Source organism: Pseudophryne corroboree, chromosome 11, assembly GCF_028390025.1.
Source record: "Pseudophryne corroboree isolate aPseCor3 chromosome 11, aPseCor3.hap2, whole genome shotgun sequence".
NCBI classification, from domain to species: Eukaryota; Metazoa; Chordata; class Amphibia; order Anura; family Myobatrachidae; genus Pseudophryne; species Pseudophryne corroboree.
This window is the reverse complement of record NC_086454.1, coordinates 155,827,032-155,848,680: the sequence shown is the minus strand read 5'-3', so window position 1 is coordinate 155,848,680 and position 21,649 is coordinate 155,827,032. Positions and strand designations below refer to the sequence as shown.

Below are 21,649 nucleotides of genomic sequence, written 5' to 3'. Positions count from 1 at the left end.
AACCTAAACTATACTTTCTTCTAGGAGCTCAGGAGAGCCCTAGTGTGCATCCAGCTCAGCCGGGCACAGAAATCTAACTGAGGCTTGGAGGAGGGTCATAGGGGGAGGAGCCAGTGCACACCAGATAGTCCTAAATCTTTCTATAGAGTGCCCAGTCTCCTGCGGAGCCCGTCTATTCCCCATGATCCTTACGGAGTCCCCAGCATCCACTAGGACGTCAGAGAAATATATAATACAACTTTAATTCTGTGACCTTTGATTGTAAATAGACAAACGCCCAGCCTGAACCCGAATAACGTTTGATTTTGATAATAATGTGGGCACTGCAATGGCATTGCGGTGGTCCTTATCCCTACGCAGTCACAGAGTTCACATAAACAACTTTGACCCTGATACGGGAGACATGTTTATGAAGCCACTCGCATCACATGAAGCTCGGTAGTAGTCAATAGTTTTCTATGAAATGGCTGCTATAGAACACGTGACGCATTCTGGAACCACTAGAGCGGGATTCTACTCCATACCGGTGCATTGGCTCCAGAGCAGCTTGTTTTCTCTCTGGTGTCTGCAGATACAGACAGGCAGCTGCGTCACAGCCAGTGAGAACTTGGCGAGTCGCCATGGTGATTAGTGGGAAGGCCTGGGCGTTACTCTCCTGCGGAAGTGACGTTGAGCAGCGAGCAGCATTTCGAACGAGTTAGAAATGGCGGATGGTGGACGGTCTTATATCGGTAAGGAATGTCTGAAAGACGTGGCCAATATGCCAGTAGCGCCGCGCTTAGTGCAGGCCTGTGAGACAGCGTGTCCTGGTCACGGTGGGAAGGAGGCGGTACGTGTATATCGCGGCGATTTCCATTAGGAGCCTGGCGGGGCATGCTGGGACGTGTAGTTCTGCCGTGACCGGGAGGATGCCGGCTGCTGGGACGCGATGGGTGCAGTGTAGGCGAGAGATGGGCAATGGAGTGGTGATATGGCGCTCAGGCTCCTTGTCCAGCGTGGCCAAAGCTCATCATGTGGCCCCTTACGGGTCCTACTCGCTGATCTGTACTCTCGTCACTAACATAAGCAGGCGATATACACTGTACTAAAGTAAACTTTTATAACGTTTATAATCATGGTAAAAGTTTGGTGTACCGCATGTGCTGTACTTTACCAGCTTTTTGCATAGCGGCACTCTTCCGTTAAGGTAGAAAAATGTTACGTGATGGGATCATATAAAGCTAAATATTAGGTTAGTGTATGATTAGCATGTGTCAGAAAACATATCATCATAGAGAGAACCACTAAAGAAGCACAACTGCGGCTACTTTGCTTAAGTTAAAAAATATCCTTTTATTTTTTTTACCTTGGGGAATTCAGGTGTTTTTTGGGGCGCCCAACTGAGCAGTTCCCTTGTTGATCTGATAAGGCACAGTGCAGAGGGCGCCCACATTTCTGCTCGCTCTCTCCTGAGAGGTGGCAAACAGAAATGTGCAGAAAGTCTGTGGTGTGGTTGACCAAACTAAAAATGGCTTTAGATAGATGTAGGCACTATATATGGCTAAACCAGGTGCTTTTGGGTGTGATAATGGATGTCCAAAACAACTTAATTGCTCCATCGGACACCCATTAATTATCGCCATGCTCAAAACAAATGAATCCCCCCCCCCTTGGAGCTCCAAAATGTAAACTGCGACTTGGAATAGGATGTAAAAGGAGGTAAGTGGGCTTGATTCAATTGACCGCAAATTGAATAGTGCCGGGAAGGAGGTTTAGTTTAGTCTGACTAGTGGATTTCTGCTCGCACCCATTCAGAATTCCAGCAGGCAGTTATGTCAGAAAATGCCCGTTCTTGCGTCTAAACACCCTGTATAAGGAGTGAGTACGGGCATTCTCCAACAAAGCAGCGCAATAAATTGAATAGCAGTTGAATCAAGCCCAATATTTGTGGAGTTTGTGTCAGTGTATTGAATTAATTTCCCAACTAACTAAATATGTTTTTATGTGATCAAAACAAAAAATATGAATAGATCAACAAATAATAATGAGCAGAAAAATACATTTTAAGGTTTTGGAGTTGTTGTTTTTTATTCTGTTAAGCGCTCATTAGTACAGAGTCCATAAAATAAAGTGAGTAGACCTTTTTACACTTTGACCAGCAGTAGCAGCACCTACTTTGCTTTGTGTCCATTTTTTTTTTATTTTTCCAAGACCATCCAGAAGCTTTAATACTTATTCTAGGCCAGATGTAATAGCGTCCGAGATTGCCAGAGATGTGGGATTTCCAGCCGATCTCTGAGGTTTTTTTTGTTTTTTTAAATGGATTTGTTAATGTTGGACGCTATTACACCTCGCCTCCTATATGTAAAATGATGGGCTTTTTACTTTAATTTCTGTTTATTAGGGAGGAGACTTGTATTAGTGATTGTGCACGTAGGCTGTAGTCATATTATAGTGTAGGCTTTAGTTGAGTAAACTTGTGTGATCATTATTAACTTGCTGCTATGTATATTTAGTGATTACAGTATGCTATGCTTCCATTCCTTGTGTGAATAAACTGCTAAGCACATTTCAAGGTTCCTTACATTTTTTTTATATAACAGTCTACTTACTACGTGAGCTAGTGTACACAACACACTGCTTGGTCCAACTTGTTCTGCCTGGTCCTAAGATTTCTGAAACAAGTCATAAACGAGCTTGGTGATTCATCAACCAGATATGCCCTATATTCACTTGTAACGTCAGTGAGGCTTTATTGTTGTAATAACTCCTCTTCAATATAATGTCTACCTCAAAATTTAGGTCACAAGGGGGGTGATTAAATATCATGGGGCAAATGTTTTGGTTTTTTTTTTTTATGTGCTTACTGCTGCCAGACAGACTGGGTTTATTTGCATAAAGTGGCTAAACCCCTCTAAATTAGTGGATGCAATGCGAAAAGTGCTGCTTGGCTGCCCAAACAGGCAACTTTTTGCACATTTTAGTTAGTCTCCACAGGAGTCGGCGAGCTGAAATGTGTGGTAACGCAGCTATCTGTGCCCTCCAAGAAATATGGATTCTAGAATATTGGTTTCAGATTCATAATTAAGTTTTTCTGGTGCTTTTAATATCAAGATACATTGGAATATTGGTCTATTTTATGATGGTAACAAAGGGGGCAATTCAATTCAACATAATGTGAAATAGTTGGGGTTATTCAGTATGGATTGCTCCTGCATTCTCGGTGCAGTTTCCGTTCTGTGCATGTGCAGAACAGGTCCTGCAATTGCATCGCAGTATTGCGAACGCCTTTGACTGATGGACAGGCAGAGGTTTTCGAGACCCACTTTCCTTGGCCTCGCAACCTGCCCTGTGATAGCCAGCCTGCGTAAGCTGAGACTGTGGGGAACATTGTGCCCATCGGCTGCGATGTTGATCCCAGGCTGCAAAGCGGTCACAGCACTGGGATCACAAATGCAGCAAGGAGGTTGTAACACCTCCTACTACATTTGCAAAGTTGCCTGCGAGCAGCTTTACAAAAGCCCCTGTGCTTGGGACTAAGTGCCCGGAGCTATTCTAATGTCCACATCGTGCCCAGCACTTAAGTCGAGAGATGCAGTTTACCGCCCTAAAGCCAGGTGTTTAGTTCCTGGAAATGGAGCTCTCTGACTTGAGTGCCTAGCGTGATGCTATTAGCACATGCAGCAAGTCGGCAACTAGTATTATGCCACTCATTTTGTCTAATTTGTTATTGCACCTCAAGGAGAAGCAGAAATCTTCTAGTCACGGGTTTACAGCGCGACTAATGGAATACCTATATCCCAGCACTAGTCAACATCGCGCCTAATTGACTTTCCCACCAATATACTTAAAAAAGACTGAACATTTCCAGAGTGGACACCTCAAGACCGGGGCCTGCTCTGGTTTTGCAGCGGTGTAGGCAACTTGTAGCACTCCACTGCTGCTGTTCAGCATTCTGTCAGTTATGCTACTGTATTAGAAATGCTAGAAGAGTGTGGTATGGAGGGTCGACCCCACTTAGGTCGACAGTGTCTAGGTCGACCACTATTGGTCGAGAGTAACTAGGTCGACAGGAATGCTAGGTTGACAGGGTTTGTAGGTTGACAAGTGAAAAGGTCAACATGAGGTGTGGTTTTTTTTTTTTTTTTGCTGTCGTTTTCTCCGTACAGTGACCGGGATCCCCAATTAGTGCATCGTGTCCCCTCGCATGCCTCCCTTCGCTCGCCATGCTTCGGGGCAAAGTGCCTCGATCCGCTGCACTCTGCACAGGTTACTATTCCCATTCGTAGTCCACGTGGATTAAGTATGAAAAAGTTCAAAAAAAGAAAAATTGTGAAAACCCATGTCGACATTTTGACCTGTGGACAAATAGTGGTCGACTTAGACATTGTCGATTTAAAGACCGGATACCATACTAAAACTGTGGCTGGGCATGCTGGCATATATAGTACCACATGTTGCTTACCACATAGAAGGATGTATGTAGTGTCCCTTTACTGGAGTGCAGTTCCAGCTTTGTATACACGTTGCATTCTAAAAGGATATGGGTTAATATTTTTCCTGGCAGTATATTTTGTTAGCGAAAGTTACATGCATATTGTAAAATCATAAAGCAGCTAAAGATTCTGAAAACTGCATTTTGGGGGAAACAAAAATGTTTTGTAGGACACCTGTGGCCGGCGGAGCGATTGTTATTGCACCGAACTGGAGCTCATACTGCGGGCGCACATTATTTCTTCTCACACCCTCCTGATGTGACCAAAAATGTGCTAATTACCGTGCTTGTTGTGCTTAAAAACAAATGTATGTATTTGCGTAAAGTGGCTAAATCAGTCTAAAGCTCTGACCTGTTGCACGTTTCTGCATGCCAGCGAGCAGAAAAGGATCCACCTGCTGTATTTATGCCCAAACAGAGTAGCAATTGAATTTCTCAGTCGGGCACCCATTTATTATCGCCATAATTCCCCGCTAGTAGCACTGTTAAAAATTCAGCTTTGATTACTCAACTCTTCCCCACTGAGCCCCACGCTCTCGTACCTTTTTGTGTCAATTTAATACTATAATTTACAAGTAAGTACATTAGATATAATATAGATATATACACTATTTTTTTTATTAAAGGCAAAAAAGGAGATTGACTCACTGACTAATCACAAAATCTCTTAAACCACAAGGCCTACAATCTTGAAGCTTGGCAGCTAGCTTCCCCTTGCTGGCTAAGAACTGGTTTTACAAATGTCACTGTCCACCCATGGAAATGACAAAAACTGTGTCTGTGTATATGTATGTTCCAGCATAACTCTGGAATGCCTGCAGCAATTTACACCAAACTTGGTACACATATGACTTACAATCTGGGTACAAACACACTGGGGATGTCATTCAAATAGTGGCAATAGCATGCAGCCGTCAATTTAACTTCAGTGCACATGCGCAGTTTGAGGCAGCAATTTTTGCGTGCACACATGATGTGCTGCGTACACCAGGAATACTAAAGGCCACAGCTAAATTGAGTAATGCAGCCATCAGGAGTCGTGTGATGGTTGAAAAACATTACAATCCTGCCATTGAATGTAAAATCTATCCTCTTCAAGCCAGAAACCTTAATAGTTACTAACCATTGTATTCCGATGTCTATACCTACAGTGCAGTCCCTTCAGGAAAATGTATATGGTGATTAAACTAACCTCCAAAAGGAGCGCAGATGTAAATGATGAAGTATTTATATAAAAGTTACAAAATGTATTATTTGCTAATAAAAGGAAAATTTTGGGGATAAGGGTTTCATATGATATAAACAGTGTCACCTTCGCCACGTCTCGCCTCTGCCTCAATTTCCTCCTCGGAGCAGTCACTTTAAAAAGTCTGGTTCCGTTGCATAAATTGGACGGAGTCAAGTTCCGCAGAAGCATGTTCAGAACACCAACTTTCTGTTGTTGTTTTACCCCCTCTATAACAACTCTCACTGATGTCACGTTGAGATCATGCATACCTCAGTTTCTTTCTATGCAGCGGTGCAGGTCTCAACAAATCCCGGTGGCCAGGTCACGATGACCCCTTATATGCAGGGAGGGAGGAAGCAGGTACTTGTCAGTCCAAGCAGAGATTGGTGGGCCGCCTGTATTGCGGCGGCCTGTTCATGCACTGGAGTGCGTGTGCTGAGTGTCGTCCCAGCCTGCGCCGATTCCCATCCATGCACTTGAGTCTCAAGAACCCAAAGGTTAAATATAGAATTAATGGCACTATAATGGACACTACTGAGGAGGAAAGGGATCTAGGCGTCAATATTTCAGTGGACTTAAAGCATGTAGGCAATGTAACAAAGCAATGAGAAAGGCAAGTCAGATGCTTGGGTGCACAGGGAGAGAATCAGTAGCTGGAAGATAGAAGTAATAATGCCACTGTATAGGTCATTGGTATGGCCTCATCTGGAATACTGTGTCCAGTTCTGGAAGCCATATAGTCAGGAAGATATAAATACTTTAGAGACTGTACAAAGAAGGGCAACTAAAATGGAGCACGGCTTGTTTGACAAAACTTACCTGGAAAGACTTAAAGGGGTCGATTCAATTCGGCAACTTATGAATAGCGCCGGGAATTAGCTCCCGACGCTATTCAATTCAGCTGCTAGTTACCCGCAATTGTCGGGAAATCTTCTCTCATCCCTGGGGGATGAGAGAAGAAACCCGACAAAAGTGCTTCTTCGCGGCCGCCGCGAGGCTGATTCTGTCGGGAATCAGCCTCGCGCCGGGCAGTTAAGTCGGAGAATGCCCGTTCTCCCGACAATTCAACCTGTTTAGTCGGCGAGAACGGGCCATCGCCGACTTAACTGGAGCTGAATTGAATAGCGTCGGGAGCTAATTCCCGGCGCTATTCATAAGTTGCCGAATTGAATCAACCCAATAGATCTAAATATGTATAGTTTGGAGCAAAGAAGGTAAAAGGGGGACATGATAGATACTTTCAAATATACCAATGGTTTTAACAAGGTACAGAAAGAAGACATAATTCAAAGGAAGATAATTATTAGAACATACACTGAAACTGGAGGGAGGGAGGTTCAGGAGAAACTTGAAAAATTACTTCATAGAAAGGATAGTGGGCAAATGGAATAGCTTCCTATCTGAGGTGATAGAGGCTAAGACAGTAGGGCAATCTAAACATGATTGGGATAGATATAAGGATATCCTACAAAGAACTAAGGATCAAGTAGGGTTTGCTGTAACAATATAGTTAGAAAAGGGGCATCTTAGATGGACCAAGTGGTTCCTATCGACCCTCAAATTCTATGTTGCTTTTCCTCCTGTCTGTCCCGGCCTGCGCTGTCTGCTGTCAGCAGTAGCTCTTCGGTAAGAGAGTCTATGCGTGGCCGGTGATGGTGGCCGCAGAGGGGGATTGCCTGGGCGTGGCTGCAGAGGGCTGGATTGCCTGGGGGTACCCCCTTAGTTGTGTGGCTGTGGGGATTGGTTTTGTCCCGAGGTGGAAAGCTACTCAGTAATGTGACTACAGGGAGGGGGGGGGGAATTTGGTTTCAGTTAATTTTCTTCTCTTTGGGGCGGGTGTGTCTAGCCCCAACACTTTAGTCCTGGCTCTTAGATTTTAGAAAAATTTGTCAAGCCCTGCAATAGTGAAAACACTGTCCACTTTCATTCACTAGTTTTTGCGTAATGCTGGAACAAGCGCAGACAAAAATGTAGTGTTTTTTTTGTTTTTGTTTGGGGTTTGCTCCCAAAGGTCAGTGACTGTCAAGCAGTCCCTTGCGAGCTACCGGTAGCTCATTAGTATTTTCGGTAGCTCACAGATGGCATGGGCAGTCACTGGCACTGTTCCCTTCAGTTCTAATATGGAGCCTGCCGTCAGCCAATCAGAGCTCGCGGACCGGCAGTGGCTGCTCCTGATTGGCTGCCGGAGTGTGAGCTTTGATTGGCTCAGTTGCTGGCGCCATATTTCAAATGGCCGCTGAAGAGTGTCACCGGACTTTCAGTGAGGGGCAGGAGAGGCACGTGCTGTGCTGCGCTCTCCTTCCTTCAGACAGGGGGATCATTGGCAGGCGGCAGAAGGAGCCAGCAATGGTGAGCAATACTGGGGGCATTGCATCCGTCTGGCACTGCTGGGGGGCACTGCGTGTTTGTGGCACTTGCAGGGAGCATTGCGTGTAACCAAAATATAGTTGCAAGACCACACCTACTTTCACAGGAGCGCGCACATACGGGGGAAGGAGAGGGCGCTTCAAGAAATCTCGATTTGGGTGCTCGTAGGCCTGGAGCCATCTCTGAGCATTATGTGTGGCACTACTGTGGGCATTACGTATGGCACTACTGTGGGCGTTATATACACACCTTCCGCACAGCAGGACCTGCACGTAGGGATTACCTGCCCTATCCAAGAGCAAACAAGAGGCAGCAGCAGAAAGAACATTCAGTCATTAGGCAGTTTTTATTTTTCTAAAATGTTATTAGCTCTTTCTGAGTTTTCGTTTTTCTGAAGTAGCTCACAACCCAATTAAGGTTGGAGACCGCTGCCATAGTTCATAAACAGTCCCTAGAAGTATATTCCTAAAAAACACGACCCTTAAGTTTTATTAATTATATATGAAATTAATATTTCCAATGTACAACTATTTAATGCAGATTAATTGTTGGTATTGCAGTGCAGTTTACTGTTTAATTAGTCATTGATTTTGTCAATGGTTTTACAAATACTTATAATTGACGTTGCAGATTTATGCTAGTTTTCTAGCAAGTAATACAGTTTAGGTTTTAATATATTAGCATTTTATTACATCTGTGGTTCGTTTAATCACCACATCTTTTTTTAGTACTATAGTTATACAGTCTACTAAATTGAGAGCTGCGGTAATGGGATGCGGTCAAGATGCCGCCGGCCTGAATCCCGGCGGTGGAAATACCAACGCCGGAATCCCGACCGCCACAATCCCGACATTCTCCCTCCGTGGGTGTCCACGACACCCATAGAGGGAGAATATAATAGTGTGGCGAGCGAGCCCGCAAGGGGCTGCGTTCCGCTCGCCACCCCTGTCGGGATTGTGTGGTCGGTATTTCGACCGCCGGGATTCCGGCCGGCGGCATTTAGTACTGATCCTGCGGTAATGTGGCAATTTAATTCTATTGTTGTTCTGCACATAGTTAATTGGTTCCTTCAGGCATGTAAATCCACATGGGTGGTAGTGAATGTATAGTGTACTTTTTTCTGTGTATGTAGCTAGCACAGTTCTCGTGGCATAGAGATCAGTGGATGTGACTTTTCCTGAAGTTGCATTTCATTTGCAGCAGCACTACTCTATAAAGCGGGAGAGTGGTAAACTTATCCCATACCTAATATTGCACTAATCATTGTGTACAGTGAGAGGCATCTGATATATTTTCTTAAAATAGGGCAGTACAAATACTTGTTGGCGCAATGACTGAAGCAGTGTTATAGATGTAGGCCATGAAGTAGTATACAGAAACAGCCAGGTAAGTCTTTCACCTACAGGTAATCAGAATCTGTCCAACACTCCACATTTCTCTAACGTCCTAAGTGGATGCTGGGACTCCGTAAGGACCATGGGGAATAGCGGCTCCGCAGGAGACTGGGCACAAAAGTAAAAGCTTGAACTAGCTGGTGTGCACTGGCTCCTCCCCCTATGACCCTCCTCCAAGCCTCAGTTAGATTCTTGTGCCCGAACGAGAAGGGTGCATGCTAGGTGGCTCTCCTGAGCTGCTTAGAGTAAAAGTTTATTTTAGGTTTTTTATTTTCAGTGAGTCCTGCTGGCAACAGGCTCACTGCATCGTGGGACTAAGGGGAGAAGAAGCGAACTCACCTGCGTGCAGAGTGGATTGGGCTTCTTAGGCTACTGGACATTAGCTCCAGAGGGACGATCACAGGTTCAGCCTGGATGGGTCCCGGAGCCGCGCCGCCGGCCCCCTTACAGAGCCAGAAGAACGAAGAGGTCCGGTGAAATCGGCGGCAGAAGACGTTCCTGTCTTCAACTAAGGTAGCGCACAGCACTGCAGCTGTGCGCCATTGCTCTCAGCACACTTCACACTCCGGTCACTGAGGGTGCAGGGCGCTGGGGGGGAGCGCCCTGAGACGCAATAAAAAACTGAAATACCTTAGGATGGCAAAAGAAATACATCGCATATAGCTCCTGGGCTATATGGATGTATTTAACCCCTGCCAGTTTTCCAGAAAAAAGCGGGAGATAAGGCCGTCGTGAAGGGGCGGAGCCTATCTCCTCAGCACACAAGCGCCATTTTCCCTCACAGTTCCGCTGGAAGGACGGCTCCCTGACTCTCCCCTGCAGTCCCTACAGAATCAGGGTAAAAACGAGAGAGGGGGGGCACTATTGGCAGCTAAATTATAAACAGCAGCTATAAAGGGAGTAACACTTATATAAGGTTATCCCTATAGATATATATAGCGCTCTGGTGTGTGCTGGCAAACTCTCCCTCTGTCTCCCCAAAGGGCTAGTGGGGTCCTGTCCTCTATCAGAGCATTCCCTGTGTGTGTGCTGGGTGTCGGTACGATTGTGTCGACATGTATGAGGAGGAAAATGATGTGGAAGCAGAGCAATTGCCTGTGTTAGTGATGTCACCTCCTAGGGAGTCGACACCTGACTGGATGGTTGTATTTAAAGAACTACGTGACAATGTCAGCACTTTACAAAAAACTGTTGACGACATGAGACAGCCGACAAATCAATTAGTGCCTGTCCAGGCGTCTCAGACACCGTCAGGGGCGATAAAACGCCCGTTACCTCAGTGGGTCGACACAGACCCAGACACAGATACTGAGTCCAGTGTCGACGGTGAGGAGTCCAGTAGGGCCACACGTTACATGATCACGGCAATGAAAGAGGCATTGAACATTTCTGACACTACAAGTACCACAAAGAAGGGTATTATGTGGGGAGTAAAAAAACTACCAGTAGCTTTTCCTGAGTCAGATGAATTAAATGAGGTGTCTGATAAAGCGTGGGTTTCCCCCCGATAAAAAAGTGCTAATTTCTAATAAATTATTGGCACTATACCCTTTCCCGCCAGAGGTTAGGGCGCGTTGGGAAACACCCCCTAGAGTAGATAAAGCGCTCACAAGTTTATCTAAACAAGTAGCGTTACCGTCTCCTGATACGGCCGCCCTCAAAGAACCAGCGGATAGAAGGCTGGAAAATATCCTGAAGGGTATATACACACATACTGGTGTTCTACTGCGACCAGCAATCGCCTCAGCCTGGATGTGCAGTGCTGGAGTGGCGTGGTCGGATTCCCTGACTGAGAATATTGATACCCTGGATAGGGACAGTATATTACTAACTATAGAGCATTTGAAGGATGCATTACTATATATGCGTGATGCACAGTGGGATATTTGCACCCTGGCATCAAGAGTGAGTGCTATGTCCATTTCTGCCAGAAGAGCGTTATGGACGCGACAGTGGTCAGGGGATGCGGATTCCAAACGACATATGGAAGTATTGCCGTATAAAGGGGAGGAGTTATTTGGGGCCGGTCTATCGGACCTGGTGGCCACGGCAACGGCCGGAAAGTCCACCTTTTTACCCCAGGTCACCTCTCAGCAGAAAAAGACACCGTCTTTTCAAACTCAGTCCTTTCGTTCCCATAAGTACAAGCGGGCTAAAGGCCACTCATTTCTGCCCCGGGGCAGAGGAAGAGGAAAAAGACTGCACCAGGCAGCTTCTTCCCAGGAGCAGAAGCCCTCTTCTGCTTCTGCCATGTCTTCAGCATGACGCTGGGGCTTTACAAGCGGACTCGGACACGGTGGGGGCCCGTCTCAAAAATTTCAACGCGCAGTGGGCTCACTCGCAAGTGGACCCCTGGATTCTGCAGGTAGTATCACAGGGGTACAAACTGGAATTCGAGACGTCTCCCCCTCGCCGGTTCCTGAAGTCTGCTCTACCAAAGTCTCCCTCCGACAGGGAGGCAGTTTTGGAAGCCATTCACAAGCTGTATTCCCAGCAGGTGATAATCAAGGTACCTCTCCTACAACAGGGAAAGGGGTATTATTCCACGCTGTTTGTGGTACCGAAGCCGGACGGCTCGGTGAGACCAATTTTAAATCTAAAATCCTTGAACACTTACATAAAGAGGTTCAAATTCAAGATGGAGTCACTCAGAGCAGTGATAGCAAACCTGGAAGAAGGGGACTATATGGTGTCTCTGGACATCAAAGATGCTTATCTCCACGTCCCAATCTACCCTTCTCACCAAGGGTACCTCAGGTTTGTAGTACAAAACTGTCATTATCAGTTTCAGACGCTGCCGTTTGGGTTGTCCACGGCACCTCGGGTCTTTACCAAGGTAATGGCCGAAATGATGATTCTTCTTCGAAGAAGAGGCGTTTTAATTATCCCTTACTTGGACGATCTCCTGATAAGGGCAAGGTCCAGGGAACAGTTAGAAGTCGGAGTAGCACTATCTCAGTTAGTGTTACGTCAGCACGGGTGGATTCTAAATATTCCAAAATCGCAGCTGATTCCAACAACACGTCTCCTGTTCCTAGGAATGATTCTGGACACAGTCCAGAAAAAGGTGTTTCTCCCAGAGGAGAAGGCCAGGGAGTTATCCGAGCTAGTCAGGAATCTCCTAAAACCAGGCCAGGTGTCAGTGCATCAGTGCACGAGGGTCCTGGGAAAAAAGGTTGCTTCTTACGAAGCGATTCCATTCGGAAGATTCCATGCAAGAACGTTTCAGTGGGATCTTCTGGACAAATGGTCCGGATCGCATCTTCAGATGCATCAGCGGATAACCCTGTCGCCAAGGACAAGGGTGTCTCTTCTGTGGTGGCTGCAGAGTGCTCATCTACTAGAGGGCCGCAGATTCGGCTTTCAGGATTGGATCCTGGTGACCACGGATGCCAGCCTGAGAGGCTGGGGAGCAGTCACACAGGGACGAAATTTCCAGGGCTTGTGGTCAAGCATGGAAACATCTCCTTCATATAAACATTCTGGAACTAAGGGCCATTTACAATGCCCTAAGTCAAGCAAAACCCCTGCTTCAGGGTCAGGCGGTATTGATCCAATCGGACAACATCACGTCAGTCGCCCACGTAAACCGACAGGGCGGCACGAGAAGCAGGAGGGCGATGGCAGAAGCTGCAAGGATTCTTCGCTGGGCGGAGAATCGTGATAGCACTGTCAGCAGTGTTCATTCCGGGAGTGGACAACTGGGAAGCGGACTTCCTCAGCAGACACGACCTTCACCCGGGGGAGTGGGGACTTCATCCAGAAGTCTTCCAAGAGATGGTAAACCGTTGTGAAAAACCAAAGGTGGACATGATGGCGTCCCGTCTCAACAAAAAACTAGACAGATATTGCGCCAGGTCAAGGGACCCTCAGGCAATAGCGGTGGACGCCCTGGTAACACCATGGGTGTACCAGTCAGTGTATGTGTTCCCTCCTCTGCCTCTCATACCAAAAGTACTGAGAATCATAAAAAGGAGAGGAGTAAGAACTATACTCGTGGTTCCGGATTGGCCAAGAAGGACTTGGTACCCGGAACTTCAAGAGATGGTCACGGAGGAACCGTGGCCTCTACCTCTAAGAAAGGACCTGCTCCAGCAGGGGCCTTGTCTGTTCCAAGACTTACCGCGGCTGCGTTTGACGGCATGGCGGTTGAACGCCGGATCCTGAAGGAAAAAGGCATTCCAGAAGAAGTCATTCCTACCCTGATAAAGGCCAGGAAGGATGTAACCGCAAAACATTATCACCGCATTTGGCGAAAATATGTTGCGTGGTGTGAGGCCAAAGAGGCCCCTACAGAGGAATTTCAACTGGGTCGCTTCCTACATTTCCTGCAAACAGGACTGTCTATGGGCCTAAAATTAGGGTCCATTAAGGTTCAAATTTCGGCCCTGTCGATTTTCTTCCAAAAAGAACTGGCTTCAGTGCCTGAAGTCCAGACGTTTGTCAAAGGGGTACTGCATATACAGCCTCCTTTTGTGCCCCCGGTGGCACCTTGGGATCTCAATGTGGTTTTGGGGTTCCTAAAATCACATTGGTTTGAACCACTCACCACTGTGGAATTAAAATATCTCACATGGAAGGTGGTAATGCTGTTAGCCCTGGCTTCAGCCAGGCGTGTCTCAGAATTGGCGGCTTTATCTTATAAAAGCCCTTACCTGATTTTTCACACGGATAGGGCAGAATTGAGGACTCGTCCTCAATTTCTCCCAAAGGTGGTTTCAGCGTTTCACATGAACCAGCCTATTGTGGTGCCTGCGGCTACTAGGGACTTGGAGGACTCCAAGTTACTGGACGTAGTCAGGGCCCTGAAAATATATATTTCCAGGACGGCTGGAGTCAGGAAATCTGACTCGCTGTTTATCCTGTATGCACCCAACAAGCTGGGTGCTCCTGCTTCTAAGCAGACGATTGTTCGTTGGATTTGTAGTACAATTCAGCTTGCACATTCTGTGGCAGGCCTGCCACAGCCAAAATCTGTAAAAGCCCATTCCACAAGGAAGGTGGGCTCATCTTGGGCGGCTGCCCGAGGGGTCTCGGCTTTACAACTTTGCCGAGCAGCTACTTGGTCAGGGGCAAACACGTTTGCTAAATTCTACAAATTTGATACCCTGGCTGAGGAGGACCTGGAGTTCTCTCATTCGGTGCTGCAGAGTCATCCGCACTCTCCCGCCCGTTTGGGAGCTTTGGTATAATCCCCATGGTCCTTACGGAGTCCCAGCATCCACTTAGGACGTTAGAGAAAATAAGAATTTACTTACCGATAATTCTATTTCTCATAGTCCGTAGTGGATGCTGGGCGCCCATCCCAAGTGCGGATTGTCTGCAATACTTGTATATAGTTATTGTTACAAAATTCGGGTTATTATTGTTGTGAGCCATCTTTTCAGAGGCTCCTTCGTTTATCATACTGTTAACTGGGTTCAGATCACAGGTTGTACGGTGTGATTGGTGTGGCTGGTATGAGTCTTACCCGGGATTCAAGATCCTTCCTTATTATGTACGCTCGTCCGGGCACAGTATCCTAACTGAGGCTTGGAGGAGGGTCATAGGGGGAGGAGCCAGTGCACACCAGCTAGTTCAAGCTTTTACTTTTGTGCCCAGTCTCCTGCAGAGCCGCTATTCCCCATGGTCCTTACAGAGTCCCAGCATCCACTACGGACTATGAGAAATAGAATTATCGGTAAGTAAATTCTTATTTTTAAAGACCTGTTTATTTTACTAGGTGCAGTGCCTTCTTGTTGCTCAAGCAAGGCGTGAAAATCAGAGATTTCTTTTAACTCTTAGTGTGGCTAGAAACTTGTTCCTGGAAGTAACTAAACTTTGTTGCTGCTATTAACTGGTGCCTGTTACCTTCACATGAAGGCAAGTTTGTGGGTCGGTACTAAAAGTTAACCTATCCTTTAAGTGGCAATGTTAGTCCACTTTCTCATGGACATTCATGCACTGCTGTGTGTGGGTGATAGTACGCTTCATTAAGTGTTTTGTGGCAGCTGGAAAACGCCCACAGGCTGTCTTCTTTTATGTAATACCATAAGGTTCGTAATCTCTCGTTTCTGCAGCAGGTGCATATGCTCCATTGCGTTCAGTTGCTATAGTGTTGTGCTTGGTATACACATGCTCTTGGGGATTCAGTAAGCCACGTGGGATAAAGGCACTTGTTAGCTGTGGGTTTTTTCTTTTTAAAACCTAATTTTTATAAAGAAATGTTGCCATACAAGTCCATAGCAATGTGTATATCTGCAGATACATAGGGAAAAAAACATGAATAAAAAAAGGTGGTGACATACAAGAAGGGAGGCCAGGGAAGAGGAGAGAAGGATACATATCAGCAGCCAATTACTAAGCAAAACAAATGTAGGCTATCACCTAAAGCAGAGGTTCCCAAACTGGGTGCCGCGGGTTAGTCGTTCAGTTTCAGAAAACATTATTTCGGGCTATACCAGTCTTAATGGCTACAAAACCTAAAATAAACAGATGCACAACTATCTACCACCACATAAAAGAACCTATGGACAGGGCTGGATTATAGGATGGGTGATGGGCAGTTGTTCCGGGGCCCCCCCGCACGCTGTCCCCTAGACACCCCACTGCTAGTAACAAAACCGGAGTACAGCATTTAGCTGTCTCCGGTTTCTAACTCTTCAGCGGCTAAGGGTAGGGCCACGTGGGAGCCTATGCAGGCACCCACACATGTGCGGCAGACCCGCCGCCTCTGGATCCAATCGCAGCTGCGGTTGAGCAAGATGACAGTATGGTGGGATTTCAATGTGAACACATACATTTCAGTGATGTGCCGCACTGTGTTCCATTAAAATCCTGTGTGTCACTTGCCGGATCCTGTTCTGCGGCATCCTGCACAAAACCCCCCTCCCGGCCAACGGGACCCACTTGGCCACTATATGTGACCCTACTCTAAGCTGTTTTACCCAACAGCAGTCGCCGAGGAGCTTCACTGCATTCAGTCTTGCGGGATAATGACAAAATCTCGCGAGACACTGACTGAACCTCAGTTGGGGCGATGCAGTCAGAAGAGCTGACTGAGTCAGAGATGCCTCAGGACTTTGGTCAATCGGTCCTCACTCAGTGTCAAATGCCTATCCCCCCGCCTCCCTATCCCCAACACTGTGATGCAGAGCGTGCTGCTGACCCTGACGGTGCGGAGGTGAGCAGCAGTGAGCTAACCGTAGTAAATGTAAAGTAGCATCATTTGTCAGTGTCCTCTGTCCAGATAAGGTGCCTTTAAGATAGTTAGAAATATGAGGCTCAGTGATGGCAAAATACGCGCTACAGCAAGCTAGGGACTCGCTTTTAAAAAATTAGCGGGTCTTCTCTCTGCCTGCTCCCATATAAATGGTGCATCCATTGTTTATTCAGTTTGCTTTGTCCGGAACTTTGGCATTGCCCACTGCCTGCTATTATATTCATTCCCCAAGCCCCATCACCATATAATTGTTTTACAGAATTACATCTGTGTATGTCTGGGAGGTCTCTGCACCTTACTAATTAGTCCTTTGATGATGCCTTGTTTTATTTCCTGGCATCATATTCATGACAGCTTTAATATCTTTTAATTGTTTATATTTTCTATAAGCACATTTATTGATAAATATAAAACAAGTGGCTCTTCCACAGGGAAACATTGGGGTGTAGAGTGGATTTTGATCCAGAGGCACAAACAAGCTAAAGCTTTAGGCTGTCCCAAGATGCATTGGGGCCTCCTCTATAACCCCGCCTCCAGGCACTGTGAGCTCAGTTTCGAGTTGGTGCCTGCAGCAGCAGGTCACAACAGGGGGGCTGCACTGGGCAGCCCTGAAATGCTTTCTAAGAAGAACTCGAGGGCTGCAGCGCTGATATGTCAGTGTGACATTCAGTGCTGCGGCTCTGTCACCTGCCAAGCGGTGTTTTCATACTCCCGCTGCCTGTTCCCAGTTACTTACAGCGTAGGTGCTCCAACTTCAGGTGTGTTGGCAGCCACGGCGTCGACTACGTCTGTCTTGGCTCGTCGTATTCTGTGGTTGGTCATGGAGGGTGGACCTTGGGTTCGATTCAATTCACTGACCGTTGAATAGCGCCGGGAATTGGCTCCCGTAGCTATTCAATTCAGCTCAAGTTAAGTCGGCGAATGCCCGTTCTCCCGGACTTGACAGGTTTATTTGTTGGGAGAACGGGAATTCTCCGATTTAACTCCCCGCCTCAATTCTGATTCCCGACAGAATCAGCCTCGCGGCAGCACTTTTGTCAGATTTCCCCTCTCATCCCCCAGGGGTGATAGAAGAATTCCCGAGAAATGAGTGTCACTTGGAGCTGTAGTGAATAGCGCCGGGAGCTAATTCCCGGCACCATTCAACTGTCTGTGAATTGAATCGACCCCCTAGACTTCGGAAAGACCTTGGAGGTGCTTCCCTTTAGGGGGGACATTTTTGGATTGATCACGGTCCCTCAGATATTCACCAAGGTAATGGCCGTGATGACTGCTCATCTCCTTCATCAGGGAATCTGGATCCTGCCATATCTGGACGATTTGCTGATCCTGGAGAACTCCCAAGAGGTTCTCCTCAGTCATCTGGAACGGACGGTCCAATTCCTGCTAGCCCACGGGTGGATCATAAACAGGAAAAAGTCCTCGCTGGTCCATGCTCGGAGCATGGTGCACCTGGGGCACTGCTGGACACACGGCCAACGGTTGTTTCTGTCTCCAGAGAAAGTCCTGAAACTTCAGGACAGGATCGGATATTTCCTCTCTCGCCCAAGAGTGTCGACACTCGGCGATTCAAGTACTAGGCCTCATGGTGTCGGCTTTCGACATGGTAGAGTACGCTCAATTTCACTCTCTCCCTCTACAGAGGTTAATTCTTTCCAAGTGGGATGGCCTACCTCACCGGATCAGGTCTTAAATGATCTCCTTGACTCCGGAGGTTCATCTTTCACTGAGCTGGTGGCTACAGGACCAACAGTTGAGCAGGGGCCGTCCCTTCTGGCTCTTCAACTGGGTCCTCCTGACAATGGATGTCAGTCTGCGGGGTTGGGGTGCGGTGTTGGAGCAACACTCTCCAGGGTCGGTGGACCAAGGAGGAATCTCTCCTCCCGATAAACATTCTGGAATTGCGGGTAGTGTTCAATGCGTTGACACTGGTCCTGCCTCTAGTTCAGAACAGGCCTGTTCAAGTACAATCAGACAATGCCACCACGGTGGCTTACATAAATCATCAAGGCGGCACTCGAATCCGCATGACAATGCTGAAAGTATCAAGAATCCTTTGTTGGGCAGAACGCCATCTGCCAGCAATATCGGCAGTGTTCTTCCCCGGAGTCCTCAACTGGGAAGCGAATTTCCTCAGTCGTCAGGACGTTCACGACGGAGAGTGGAGTCTTCATCCGGAAGTCTTTCAACTCCTAGTGAACAATTAGGGCCTAAAACAGGTATATACGTAAAGAGAAAAGTATGACTCTTGTTTGGGCGCACTCTTCAGTTAACTAGATGTAAGAAATAGTATCTAAGAATTGATTTAATCTTTATTTCTACTTTCTATAATACACTAAGAAACAGAACAAACTAAATGGTGTTTGGACAACTGTAGGTGTCCCTGCTGGAGAGAAAGATCTCCCAGGATGGGAATAAAAATGTTCAGATCTTAATTATGCCTGGATAACCGCATATCGGAAGATGGCTACATGTTAAGCTACTTCCGTCTGCTCAAGATCTGTACAAACTGTGTTTGTATTGATGCAGCCCTAAATAGGGTTAATTCGTGAGTGGGAAGACCCAAACACTGAATAACAATTCTGTTAAGCACCACTGTCTAGGTGAGAGGAGGAAGAATAAAGAGGGAGGAGATTTGAGTGTAAGTGGTGATACTGCTGTTGGTGTGGTTTTCACAGGAAACGGAGTCTTCCTACTTCACTGGGTATTCCCTAGTGGTCGCCCATCTAGGTACTAACTCAGCCCACCTAGGTTTAGCTTCCAAGATCGGACGAGATTGGGCGTGAACGTAGGGGTATGGTCGTAGGAATGTGATCCTATGGCACCAATGAGAGTGCACCGAAAAGGGGGATTGATTCCTCCTGGGAAACTGAATGCTGAGAATGCATAAGAGAGGAGGAAGAAGGGTAGATGAGTAGGTGTGAATCTGCTGTCCACGTTAGACTGGAGAGACGTGTCTCCTGGGGGACACGCACCCCAGAATCATGGATGAGAGTTCACAGAAGGAAGGAAAGTGGGAAAAAAGTTCCAGAATGAGGACAGGTGGTTATTACAGGACTGTTATGTGAAATTGAGTCCCTTTGGGTCACCTCTGTTATTGGAAACTATCGGATCCAGGTTCAAAAAATAATAACACTATAATTAATGTCTGCAACAAATTCACAGGAAGAATAATAATGTTAATCAAGGTAATGCAAGTTGCAAATGATAGGTATTAGATCACTGGATATGTCCGACACCTCTGTTACATGCAGTTTTCAACAATATCCAATGGATGAGGTTCTATCTAGTGCACCGTGCCTAGGCAGACACTGGTGATATTATCCGGAAGTCGTCTATAGACAAAAACGTGTGTGTTTATCATATGAACCAATGTATGAGGCGGAGTGACTATCACCTATGCGAACATCGTTTTGGTGATATGTCCCCAAAGAAACAAAAAGACATGATACATACAGTTTGCAAAACACTTTGGCAGGCTATAAGGCGGGATTCCCCACATCTGTTCAGTATTTTAAATGAGAGAAACAAATGTGTTATAGCAAGAGTGGGCAAGAAATAAATAACCGTGGATATATTAAGCTCGTTCACTGTAAAACATCAGAGAATCTATCGAAGATTCTTCCAATAACCAACATATAGCATTTTTTGCTGGAATGGAGAGACTGAGCTATCATAGACAAGTAATGGATGTCGTTCATTCAATTAGCAAGTGATCAGGGTGCCCGCACTAGAAGCTGGGTAATCAAAGAAGCCCTGCCCCTGTCACAGGGTTAGATCACACTGTACCTAACTGGCAGTGTACATATACATGCAATACGATTTGGCTGGAACTACCAGCAATGTAGATAATTTCTAATACGAACAAGATATGAACTTTTTTTGTTAGGACAGGTACAATAAACTGTTGAATAAGCATCTAATATCAGCTCAGAATGGAAGTGAACAAGCCCGGAACCGGGTGAAACGCGTTTTCCTTGCGGGCACTCTACCTACCTGACATCTGTTCCTTATGGGCACCTTACCAATTTGACAACTGAATGGGCGATATTAGATGCTTATTCAACAGTTCATTGTACCTGTCCTAACATAAAAAAAGTTCATATCTTGTTCGTATTAGAAATTATCTACATTGCTGGTAGTTCCAGCCAAATCGTATTGCATGTATATGTACACTGCCAGTTAGGTACAGTGTGATCTAACCCTGTGACAGGGGCAGGGCTTCTTTGATTATCCAGCTCCTAGTGCGGGCACCCTGATCACTTGCTAATTGAATGAACGACATCCATTACTTGTCTGTGATAGCTCAGTCTCTCCATTCCAGCAAAAAATGCTATATGTTGGTTATTGGAAGAATCTTCGATAGATTCTCTGATGTTTTACAGTGAACGAGCTTAATATATCCACGGTTATTTATTTCTTGCCCACTCTTGCTATAACAACACATTTGTTTCTCTCATTTAAAATACTGAACAGATGTTGTGCAATCCCGCCTTATAGCCTGCCAAAGTGTTTTGCAAACTGTATGTATCATGTCTTTTTGTTTCTTTGGGGACATATCACCAAAACGATGTTCGCATAGGTGATAGTCACTCCGCCTCATACATTGGTTCATATGATAAACACACACGTTTTTGTCTATAGACGACTTCCGGATAATATCACCAGTGTCTGCCTAGGCACGGTGCACTAGATAGAACCTCATCCATTGGATATTGTTGAAATCTGCATGTAACAGAGGTGTCGGACATATCCAGTGATTTAATACCTATCATTTGCAACTTGCATTACCTTGATTAACATTATTATTCTTCCTGTGAATTTGTTGCAGACATTAATTATAGTGTTATTATTTTTTGAACCTGGATCCGATAGTTTCCAATAACAGAGGTGACCCAACGGGACTCAATTTAACATAACAGTCCTGTAATAACCACCTGTCCTCATTCTGGAACTTTTTTCCCACTTTCCTTCCTTCTGTGAAC

General features: G+C 46.1%; 1 protein-coding gene and 1 pseudogene across 2 annotated transcripts in view; one reads left to right on the top strand and one right to left on the bottom strand.

The window, feature by feature from the left end:
* Nucleotides 1-502: 502 nt before the first annotated feature.
* NXF1 (nuclear RNA export factor 1) overlaps nt 503-21,649 on the top strand; it is a 141,784-nt gene continuing 120,637 nt past the window's right edge. Inside the window, exon 1 of one of the 2 annotated variants that reach the window (XM_063945003.1) lies at nt 503-731. In XM_063945003.1, the coding sequence (XP_063801073.1) occupies nt 704-731 (28 nt within the window). In that variant the 5' untranslated portion in view covers nt 503-703. The other variant, XM_063945004.1, reaches the window with a different exon arrangement.
* LOC134971228 (5S ribosomal RNA) lies at nt 19,354-19,472 on the bottom strand (annotated as a pseudogene).